General features: G+C 38.7%; 1 protein-coding gene and 1 long non-coding RNA gene across 4 annotated transcripts; one reads left to right on the top strand and one right to left on the bottom strand.

Moving 5' to 3' along the window:
- Nucleotides 1-601: 601 nt before the first annotated feature.
- LOC122979358 (zinc finger protein 239-like) lies at nucleotides 602-6,102 on the top strand. 3 transcript variants are annotated; one of them, XM_044346734.1, is made up of 5 exons: nucleotides 602-874; nucleotides 1,339-1,392; nucleotides 3,444-3,528; nucleotides 4,407-5,357; nucleotides 5,405-6,102. In XM_044346734.1, the coding sequence occupies exons 3-4, from the start codon at nucleotides 3,511-3,513 to the stop codon at nucleotides 5,286-5,288; spliced, it is 900 nt and encodes a 299-aa protein (XP_044202669.1). In that variant the 5' UTR covers nucleotides 602-874; nucleotides 1,339-1,392; nucleotides 3,444-3,510; the 3' UTR covers nucleotides 5,289-5,357; nucleotides 5,405-6,102. The 3 variants fall into 3 exon arrangements, with proteins under 3 accessions (XP_044202669.1, XP_044202667.1, XP_044202668.1); XM_044346732.1 differs by having other exon boundaries at nucleotides 1,339-1,522; XM_044346733.1 differs by lacking the exon at nucleotides 1,339-1,392.
- A 2,898-nt stretch (nucleotides 6,103-9,000) lies between these two features.
- LOC122979368 lies at nucleotides 9,001-11,657 on the bottom strand. Its single transcript, XR_006402844.1, has 2 exons — nucleotides 11,399-11,657; nucleotides 9,001-9,549 (listed from the first exon to the last, which is right to left on the bottom strand). It is a non-coding gene; the product is annotated as an uncharacterized LOC122979368 (long non-coding RNA).
- Nucleotides 11,658-11,929: the final 272 nt, after the last annotated feature.

The following is an 11,929-nucleotide window of genomic DNA, read 5'->3' as shown; positions in this document are numbered from 1 at the left end:
TATTGATTGTTTTTTCAGTGATTGTTATTTGGGGTGTTTTAACTCCCTCATGCACCTTTTTTCTGCCTTTTTCTCAGATAAGGAGGCTGCGGTGGAAATTGTATAGTATAGTGGTTTTTGATTTTCCATTTTCACAAATACAATAAAGATTTCACAAGTCTGAAACTGTGTTTTAAAGAATCTTTAGCCTCTCTTAGATAATTAGTCCAGATTTGACAGGTCTAAGTATAGTTGATTTTGATCTGGACCTAGTCTGATGTGGTCTGGATGGAAAAAAGCAGTTAAATCACCCTTTTTTCTTTTTCACAAATAGAATAAACTTTTCACAAATCTGAAACTGTGTTTTATTGAGTCTCTGGAGTCTCTATGTTAATCCAGTCCATAAATGATGGGTCTAAGTATAGTGGTTTCTGATCTGGACCTGGTCTAATGTGATCTAGATGCGAAAAAAGGAGTGAGATCACACTTTTTTGCATTTTTACAAGTAGAATAGAGGTTTCAAGAGTCTGATTCTGTGTTTTAATCAATCTTTAGCCTCTCTTAAGGCTTTTGCCACTTTTAAGGTGGACCGGGAAATTCCAATCGGAGGCTGTGAATCGGATAACAACTTCAGCCTCGTTAAGGCTTGGCAGAAGAAATGGGATTCAGATATTAATACAAAAGTCGTTGTTTGCCAACCGCCATAAAACTCAAAAAGAAGAAGCAGAATACAGATGTCAGTGAATGGTTTCGTGTCATGACTCTACACACTCCGATACAGTAGGTGGCGGTATGCAAGTTGTACGTTGGTTCGCGATCCGGCAATAAATATAAAGAAGATGGTGGCGACAAGAGCAGCGGCACCAATAGATGAAGAGAGACTGTGGAGAAAATGGTAGCTTATTTGTTTTCTTGCTTTGTTTGTGTTTACTCTACTGTTTAGTGGAAGCACTTCGTATTTATCTGAAGTTGGAAGTAGTGTGTAAATGTAGCACTTTTCTTCCAGCTCCTGGCGGCTAACTTGTGTTAGCATGTTAGCTCGGATGTGTTTTGCTTGGGTGCTAAGTTCGCCCCGACAGTGCTATAGATATAAACACGTAGATGCAGCATCTTATATCAAGACAAATGTCAAACAATACACCAGAGGGGTATTCCATCAAGCTGGATAAAGGAAATGCCTGGCTTAACATTATTTCGATAAGCCGCGCTAATTTAAGTGAAAGTTTAATTCCATCACTGTGGCTTATATTATTCCCTGCTCGGTAACCAAGGCAATTTAGACCGCAGGAATTGTGTACATCTCAAGTCTCTTAATTGTATCCACGTTTCCCTTAATTGCTTCTTTTCCTTGTGTCTTAGTCCTTCCCACCAATGATACATGGAGAGACGCAAGGAAACCGTGCGAGGAGAGAGGCATGTTTGGAGAGAAATGAGACGTCCTTTTCTCTGAAGCGTCATGTGTTTCTGTTGACAGTGGCAGCTGATCACAGCTGGATCATCTATCAGTCGGCAGTGACTTCTGACGGAGTGGCACAGTGCGCATGTACGCACACTTCTGTCTGCGCACGCGCACTGTGCTGACACTAATAAAAGCTCACAGTTATCACTGCTAGCAGCTGTTTCCTCTCTGCAGACTGTTACCTGTTTAACAAACACCTAAATAATTACCTGCATTCTGTATTTATACTGCGTACTGTGTCCTGCTCAGACGCACATGAACCATTTCTACTGGCAGAATGCGTTTACATTACTTATTCATTATTTATTGATATCCTGATTGTGAATTCATTATTTCATAACCCAGATCATAGTCAAGTGTCTTTTGAACACTGGCAATTATCTATCGGGCTAAATGTTGCAGGGAAAATTGAAATTATGTAATTCATATCGAACCCCCCGCTCAGGAATTTTGAGCCTCACATGTGACTGAATGGAAATGATGACAAATTATGTAAAATATAAATGTCTTTAAACTGTGTTTCTTTCTGACAGACAGAATCTCCCTGACTTTAATTTTATCTATAATAACAGTTAATCAGTGAAATAACAGATCATGAGGAGAAAAATCTAGCCTGCTCTGTTGCAGACTAACTGTCAAGCTTAATTTAGCTGTGTGGAAATCAAAGATAATACATTTATCGTCAGAGGCAAACTCAGTCATATTTAAGGAGTTAAGCGGCATGTCTAGAGTCAAAACTAAATCAAGAGTGTGTCCATGATTATGAGTAGGTCCAGAGACGTGCTGCACAGGGTTAAAAGAATTGCAGATGCTTAAAAAGTCTAGGGCAAATGCTGTGTTTGCTGCGTTTAATATTTTGTCTGGCCAATTGTTGTTGAAAACTTTGAAAGATATCTACTTGATTTGACTCATTTGGATGCTGAAGCTTCATATTAGCTTCAGATAAACTTTTAAATACATTTTTGCACAGAAGGAGGACTGTGGATTTTATCCCCCATCCCTTATATTGTAAGTGCATTATGAAGGGATCTTCTAATGTTCAGTATGAACAGGAAGAATGATTACAGCAAGAAAAACATGTTTCAGTGTTCATTTGGGCTCCTGACTTTTTTAAGACAGACTTGAAAAATTGTGAACCCGTCCTTTAAGTGGGTATCTTTTCAATTTACATGCATTGACAGCTAACACAAGATGACTGACAGACTCATCACTCTGTTGATCATTTTGAACTCAAAAAACTCCCCCAGAAAACACAATTCTTAACCTGAGTCCCGGGCCGAACCTTTGCGGTCCTTCACAGTCCTGATGGCATCCTTCCCTGGCTGTTGCTGCTTGTGCTTGTTGTTGTTGTTGTTGTGATTTTTTTCTTCTGTCCCCCCTCCCCCTTTCCCTCTCTCTTTCTCTCTCTCAACCCAACCGGTCAAAGCAGATGGCCGCCCACCAAGAGCCGGGGTCTGCTTGAGGTTTCTACCCGTTAAAGGGGAGTTTTTCCTTACCGCTGTCACCAAGTGCTTGCTCATGGGGGAATTGTTGGGTCTCTGTATATTAAAGAGTACGGTCTTGACCTGCTCTATGTGAAAAGTGCCTTGAGATGACTTCTGTTGTGATATGGCGCTATATAAATAAAAATTGATTGATTGATTGATTGAATTCTCACTAATGTTTTAAAATTCGAAGTGGTACAAAGGTTTTCTCTCTCTAACAAATCATCTTGTGATGAAGTGTACAGACACTGATTTGTGATGCATGTTTACCGTGTGACAGCCTCACTCACAAAATAATATTGATAGTTAATAAAATCTAAGAAAGAGAAGCCCAGACTCTGAGTACAGTGGGTGCAGGGAGGTTCTTTTGACTGGATATTTTATGTTTTATGGTGGAGATTTTAGTGATGGCGCATTCTGGTTCAAACCCTGCCACAGTCACATGTAGCTGCTGTATTGTTGCTGTTCCAGTGTCGTGATGTTCCTGCTCTGACCAGTCTGTCTGTATTTGATCATTGCAGAGCTGCAGCCGGCTGACAGGAAGAAAAGCATTTGGAGGTTGTTAACTTTCACCAATAAGAAGGTGAAATGAGTTCTTCAGAAGAGGTGAGATCAAGAATCAATCAATCAAACTTTATTTGTAAGGCACCTTTCATACAGGTTATTGCAATTCAAAGTGCTTCACAGAAGACCTGACAAGCTGATAATAAGACAATTTGACACTAATGTACATGAGAAATAAAAGTAATATAATAAAAATCAAAATAGATTAAAGAAATAATAGACTAAAATAAAAACTAGATAAAATAGATATAAATAAAGAGGTAGCTTTAAGTTTTAAGTTCTAATTTAGCAAGCAAATGCCTAATATGGTGATCAATGTTAAATACAATGTTCTCAGTCATAACCCCTGACTTTTGGTGTATTTTTCCATACAAACAATTAATACGTGACCCACTAAGGGTGGGAGATCTTGTGCACAAGAGTATTAAAAAATAAATTGTTTATTATTACAGAGATTAATGTGACAGTTAATTGTCAAAGCACCAGTTTCATTCACTAATTATTTCAAATGACTTCTACTTTGCTGTTTTTTCAGTAATGTCAATGAAACTGAAAGCTTGATGTTTCATATTAAAAGCCTACCTGGAAAGAGAGGGGTTATATAATTAGGCAACTCAAAAGCCTTTAATTTGAGGCACTTGTACAGTAAATGTTTAGTTTCATTGACAGGAGCTTAACATTGACTGAAAAAAATTACAAAGTGGATAAATTGTGAATAAAATGACAGGGTAACAGGGTAAATTAGAAATAAACGCTTGTTTTTGAACGTCTGTCTAATGAATGTTCTCTGCTGTTGAGATTAATTTATTCAATAGGTGATGGTGCTACATGTGGGAGTACCATAGTATTGCTAGCTAATAGGTAGCAGCATTTTTATCAAGACCATTCTTTAATTTCTCTCTGTTTTTTTTTCTCCTCAGGTGAAACAGTCAGACACAGACAGGAGCAGACTTCATCAGTGTCAACAGTGTTGGAAATCTTTCAGTCGGATTTGTAGTCTAAGACGACATGAAATCACTCACACCGAAGAGAAATTGTACCACTGTGAACAATGTGACATCAGCTTCAGCCAATTACATGAATACAAGCTACACCTGCATACCCACACTGAAGAAATACCATACTGCTGCGACCAATGTGGGTCGCATTTCAGCAACAAGACTTCATACAGAAAACACCTGTTTAAACATAATGGAACATACCAGTGTGACCAATGTGAAAAGAGTTTCAGTCAGTGGGGTAATTTCACAGTACACTTACGTGTCCACAGCGGAGAGAAACCACACTACTGTGACCAATGTGGAAAAAGTTTCCGTTGTTTAAGTACTTACAAGAATCATGTGCGTACCCACACTGGAGAGAAACCATACTGTTGTGACTACTGTGGGAAGAGATTCACTCAGTTTAGCACTTACGATCAACACTTGCGTATCCACACCGGAGAAAAACCATACCAGTGTGAACTGTGTGGGAAGAGTTTCAGTCGATCAAGCAATTACAACCAACACCAGCGTGTCCACACTGGAGAGAGATCAAACAGGTGTGATCAATGTGGGAAAAGTTTCAATAGGTTAGGGACTTACATTCGTCATCTTCGTGTCCACACCGGAGAAAAACCATACTGGTGTGACCAATGTGGTAAAAGTTTCAGTCAGTCTGGAAGTTACAACCAACACTTGCGTATCCACACTGGAGAGAAACCATACTGGTGTCCAAAGTGTAAGAAATTCTTTGCTTGGTCTTTGTCCTTGAAGAAACACAGATGTGTAGAGACAGACGAAGAGAGCTCAGAATGTGTGTAGTAGGATGGAAAAAGTTCTTTTTGCCATCTCAGAGTGAGATTTTAAGTTTATAGACAGTACCAGTCAAAAGTTTGGACACACTTTCCCATTCACTTGAATGAGAAAGTGTGTCCAAACTTTTAACTGCTGCTGTACATTAGGGCTGCAACAAACAATTATTTGAATTATTGATGAATGTGTCAGTTATTTTCTCGATTAATTAGTTGTTTTACCTATTGTGTCATAAAATGGTGAAAAATGTCGAGATGACATCTTTAAAGGTCTTCTTTTGTCCCGACCCAAAGCAGGCATGGATTAAGTCCACAACCCAAAGCAGGCATGGATTAAGAATGAAGAGGCCCCTAGACACACATGCGCAATCCAACTTTTCAATTTTAGGTTTTCAGTGTAGGCTGCTATTTGTTGGAAAAAGCTGTAGCTTATACAGGATTTAAACTGACAGGTTACAGCCTATGGTCACAACCTGAAGAACAATCAACACCTGTAGACATCTTCTGTCATACAGGATTTACACCACATGATTGCTACAATATTTTCCTGGGCTAGCAGCAACAATATCAACACATTAGCCTACAGTGTGTAGCACATACTGCCCCACTTCCACCAATACAGTTCTATGATTCAGAACACAAGCCATGCAGAGCAACAGGAAACAGCAAAGTACAATAATACAGCAACAACAAACACCATTTCGACACATAGCCATGCAAGCAACAAAACACAGCCAGCCATTGATCTTGATAAAATGTTAAAAGATGCAGTTATGGGTTAGTAAAGTGGTAAACACTTAACACTCAACCCATGAGTTTAAGGACATGACTACAGAAAAACCTACCAAGTTGTTAATAAAAATACTTTGCCATAAAATAGTCTACCTATGTCTATGGATTTACTCAGCTTTTAAGGCTTAAACAGGATATAAACAGACAGGCAGACGTTATTATGTAAGTAGTCTGATTAATAAATGTATCCTTTGATTTTGAAACAGAAGCCTTAGGGATGAACGCTGGGTGCTGGGATAAACTTGAAGCGCTTCATCCTGGCCCTGCCATCGCTTTAGATGGCAGGGCCAGATGCTATATGGACACAAACCATGCTGTTAAATCAATGAATTTTATTTTATGAAAAAAAATTGACCCTGCGCAATTTTAAACAGCCCCCTCAGTCACTTTATCCTGGTTCCTGGCCTGATTGGTTGAAATAGTTACCTAAAAGTATGGTTGAAATAGTAAAAAGTAATAGATAAATTGTTAGGCTGCTAAACTGGTAACCTACCCGCCACCGGGTCTGTGCCATCTGCATTGGTGTCGGGCTCAAGTGGAGATGAGGGTGGAGCAGTTGAACAGGTGTTGCACGACTGTGGTTCTCTGCCTTAGCTTCATGCTGATGCTCAGCTGAACTAGCAGCTGCTGCCATGTTACTGTCCTTCTCCTCTTTGCTGTTAGCATCGTTCTGATATCCTTTTCCTTTTTTGTCATTCTCTTTGCTGCTCCACTGCTCCAACATTTGTTGGACCAATCATAAAACCAATCATAATATTTTACTTATTTGCAAATAAACTAACTCTGCATTTATTGATTTGTATTTCAACACAAACACACTCAATTAATTTATTTGATATTCAAAAATCCAGGTATCGGCCCAATTGGCCTGGTGGATAATCCTTGCCTGACCCAAAGATATTCAGTTTACTGTCATAGAGGACTAATGAAACCAGAAAATAATCACATTTGAATGCTGCAATCAGAGAATTTGGACATTTTATTCTTAAAAAATTACTCAAAACAGTTAATTGATTATCCAAATAGTAATAATGGCAACTATCAATTAATTGACTAATTGTATTTTGAATATACATATATATATATTATATTAAAGCCACATTTACAATAAAGTGCAATCTATTGTAGAGAAAACACTGTCCATGTTTTAAACGGTGGTAATACTGTATGTCAGTACAGTGTCGTCATTTTAAGAAAGTGTAATATTACAAGAAAAGGTTATATGTAAATAAAGTCGTAGTTCAAGCAAAAAATCCTTCTAGACATTTTTGTTTCTTGACAGACCATATGTGGTGTACAGTTGGTATTTTGACTTGCAGAAGACTTGTATCACAGGCTCCGCAGGTGCTGGTTTGCCAAGACAGGTTAGTGCCTTTTGAGTTAACACTAGCATGGCTGTAGACTCTAATTGGGGATTCAAATGGAAACAGCCCTGCATTAAAACAACGGGGGACTGTGGTGGTGGGGGTTGTTTAAGGTACCAGTGAGGCAATGAAACATGATTCAGGAAGTCCAGTTGGAGTAACAGATGAATGTATTCCAAAACACTACACAATGGTTTGTGATGCTCAAGAGATGGGATTTTACAACTGTGGAAAGTTATCACTGAGGCAACTAATTAATCTCTCGTCACTAGGTAAACAGTAGCAATGCATCGTCACATCACAAAGTAATCCACCAACGATGTGAGCTTGCATCTACAGTATGTTATGGCACCTTGCTAGATGACGTCACATTGTAGCTAAAGCTAACTAAGCACTAACACGGACTAAGCAATCAACAATCTAATAGGAAGACACCTGGGAAGGTGCATGGCAAGAAATATGTTGATTAGGCTCAAACAGGCACATTTGCCACATACTCATCAATAGAGAATAAAATTAAGTTATTATTTGGTGCCAAGAACTGATGCAAACTTGGGAGAAATCTTCATTTACAATACATTTCCAAAAATATTTAAAGTGAATAGGAAATCAGTTTGTACAGGGACCCCCAACAGCCTTTTGGAGAAGGTTCTGCACCCCAGTCCACCTCAATGCCCTGTACCATGCCAGAGAAAATGTAAAGAATGACATTTTCACACAGCTCAAATACAAAGCCTTCTCCTCCAAGCACTCAGACTGCCCCAGTGGAGTGATGTTAAAGGACAGAAGACCTCCTGGCTAATCCTGCCACTCCCTGAGAGCAGCACAGACAGGAAGATGATGTACACACAGTCATTGTCCCATTGATCAGATAGAGTACCATTCTCAGCAAATGCTCTCAAGGACCTCAGCAGAGCTTCACAGACCTTCCTCACCAACCTGTGCAGCAGCCTAGATGATCGGACCCCAGCCATATATCTCTGGCTGGTGTTTTCATGAGGTGTCCCAGTTTGGGGGCGTTAAGACTGACATTAGCTCTGTGTGAAAAAACGCAGCCCTCTTATTCAGTTGAATGGGGTTAGTGTGTTGATGCAGCATGCATACCATGGCAGAGGGCTTGGCAAAACACCACAGCAGTCATTAAACAAAAAAGTTAAACCAGGCTTAACAGTTGTTGAGCGCATATTCATGGTGGATTACTTTGTAACGTGAACACTGCATTCTGTTTGCAATTATTTTGAAATTATCATGGCAGATAAAACAGTTACCAGAGTTGTAAAATACTGTCTGAGTATCACAAACTGCTGTGTGGTGTTTTGGAGTCTGATAACCCTTAAAAACATTCATCTGTGGCTCCAACTGACTTCCTGGATTTGTATTTCATCTCTCACTGGTACCCATCAATGCAGCCCCTTTCATTGTTTTAATGCAGGGCTGTGTTCGGTCTAAACGCTGCCTTAGACACAGCCAGCTGTCTACAAGCTGGACTCCAGACTGAGAGAGGACAGACAGTCCATTTTTATAATGCTGTTAAACATGACAGAGAGAGTGAGAGATACAGGCAGACAGATTTTAGACAGACTGTATTTTGGGGATTTAAGGAGCCACAATAAGAACAGCCTCACAAATAAAAAACATAATGAAAACACCCTTGAGTAATCAGACAATAACAATAAGAGGCATGTTTTAAAAAATGTCCTTTAGATAAGACATCTCTCATTTAAACAGGGCTGAAAATAAGATTGTCATCCACCACAGAGCACCATTGTTGAATAACTTGAATTGATCTTTACAGTGAAAGAATTCACAGCAATGGCCCCATGTATGATCCTCCACTGAAGATCCCCTGTTCTTTTGTTTAGTGGAGGTTTGTAGAGGAACCTCCATGCTGGTTCCTCCACAGCCAGCTTTTCCTCCACACTGTGTTAGCCCTGCTGTTCAGCTGAAGTTTATGCAGCTCTTTAATGCAGTAGGTATACACAATTTTCCCCTTGAGTGTGTACATATGGAATCAGTTGTTCAAGTCTTTAAAAACATTTTAAAATGTAGTTCAGGGAAGGATCCCCCTAATCAGGCCTCTCCACACTGCTGCAGTATTCAGGCATTGTCATAATCCTTTCAGAGAGAGAGAGAGACAGATAACTTGGCATTGTAAATATCATTACATAGAAAAACAGTTCTACATTTGGAAGAAGTACAACGAACAAACGAAAAACCTGAGAACTTCAAACTTCCATCAGAGTACAAGTAGTTGGTCACGTGATCATGGCTGACTGAGATGTGTTTTCCTTAATCAATACAGAAGCTATCCTATCTTGAGAGAGCAATCAAACATAAGAGGGTTTCAATGCTGACTTTGCTCAACTGTGCTTTTTCTCTCTCATGTAATTTTTGCAGTGAGATGAAGTCACCTTTATGTATGGCTCGCTATTCTAACATGTTAATAATAACAAATGAGAAGCCCTTTTATTACCAATAATTTTGATCTAGGTGGCCAGAATAATAATATGCTTGTTATGTTGTGAGGGGGGAATGGGATATGGAAGTGTTTTTTGTTTTTTTTCCCGAAGCGATTGCTCCTTTTAGCAGCATGTGCTCCTACAGCACTATTCATTGGGTAGCTCTTTGTTTAAATTTAAATTTTAGTTTTCCATAGCCTTTTATGCTCTATTGCTATTTTCATATTTGCATTGTTTTTTGGGCATGAAGATGTTTTTTCCAGCACAGTTCATCTGCCAAATTATAGTGAACTGCACTTTCTTTTTCTAATGGGTTGTTTTTCTTTTTGAAATGGATAATTTTAAGTTGTACTCTATATCATAAGTAACACAAAAATCATCACACTGAATGTCTAAGGTATTATTCACATGGTGAAGAGATGTAAAATACTTTCCATGCTTAAAAAAGATAAGGTGCAAGTAGCACTGTTACAAGAAAGACTCACCTCACTGATCTTGAACACTTAAAATTAAAACAAGACTGGGTTGGCCAGATTTATTAATCCTCATTCATCTCAAAAATGCTTATGCCCCATATACTTTTGAAAGCTTATTTTACTCCAAGTTATTGGCTGTTATCTCTTCAATTTGCCCACCTTATGTAGTACTTGCAGGGGAGAGTCATCAATCCACAAGAAAAAAACTTTACATTGTCCTCTCTTCCTCATCACTTTCTCCCACGAATTGCTCATATTTTTGTCTCAAGATTAATTCAAATTTTCACTCTAGCCCTTGCATGCACGAATTATGACAACCTCAGTCAGGATTTTTTTTCCCAAGTGTTTTTATTCTCCTTTAGGCATGAATTTGCATGCTGTCCATGTGAGTTTTGCACTCAGGTGGACAGCATGCGTTTGAGTTTTCGACTTAAGAAATATGTATTTAACTAACCAATGAATACAATGACATATTATGTGAGAACTATAAAATAATATATATTTTTTAATGCTGTCAAACTAATGTTTTAACATATTTTAACATATTCTAATACTGTTCAATGCAATGCAAAAACATTGAACCTTGCTCCTGACTCCTCAGCCTCTCCCCTCTCTCTTACTGCATTTATTAGTACATGAGCTACAGATAACTTCAAATGCTGAAGATCCTTCTTTTCTAATCCAGACATTCTGCTGACGTGCCAGGCATTCCCTCAGCATCCTCAGCCCCCTCAGCATCCTTAGCTCCCCCAGGATCGTCAGCCCCCTCAAAACTGCAAGTTACATTCTAATAACATAAATCTATTGATTTACAGCCAAAAAAGTTACTGCAGATGACGTATTTTTGAGAACAACAAAGTTGCAGTCATAGTATAAATTGTAGTTGAAATATAGCCAGCCATGCATGATGTTCAGCTTAGTGGAAAGATGATTAATCGTCATTTTCTCCCAACATAAAATCAATACTTGGAAATTTTAACAATTGTATTACCCCTTAGTTGTTACTTGATGTTACAAAATTATATTTACCTTCAAGGGTCTCCTACCACAGAAGGATTGGCAAGATATTCCTGAGCTGCTGAGTGTTTCCGGCCGTCTATCAGCCATCTTGGTTTTGGAAATTTGTGTTGCACTTACAAAGGCTGGCCAGTGGATGGCAGTGTATGGAATATTGCACTAGCGTCCATTTTGGTGGCTGATGTGTAATTATACCATGAAAACCCATGCATATATAGGAAAATGGCTTTTGAATAGCTGTCCACTGTAGTGACCACTATGCATGAAAGGGCTAGGACTGTTAATATCTCACTTCATTAAGATTAAATATTTTTTTTCGTGAGACAGTAACCATGTAGATTCCAAATATGTGGTCAGTTTATCCAAATAACACCTGTTTGTTAATCTGCTGCTATGTTTTCAGAGATGTGAGGAGCCGCTGGTTGGATGAACGCAGCTGGTCATCTCAGCTGCTAACAGCTCATGATCTGATGAACTGATCTGTATGTGTAAATGTATTATCTAACTAGTGATGTAAAGAAAAGATTTTATAGAGACAAAATA

The sequence above is a fragment of the Thunnus albacares genome, chromosome 3, assembly GCF_914725855.1.
Source record: "Thunnus albacares chromosome 3, fThuAlb1.1, whole genome shotgun sequence".
NCBI classification, from domain to species: Eukaryota; Metazoa; Chordata; class Actinopteri; order Scombriformes; family Scombridae; genus Thunnus; species Thunnus albacares.
The sequence above is the reverse complement of the archived record's forward strand: the minus strand, read 5'-3'. Positions and strand labels throughout refer to the sequence as shown.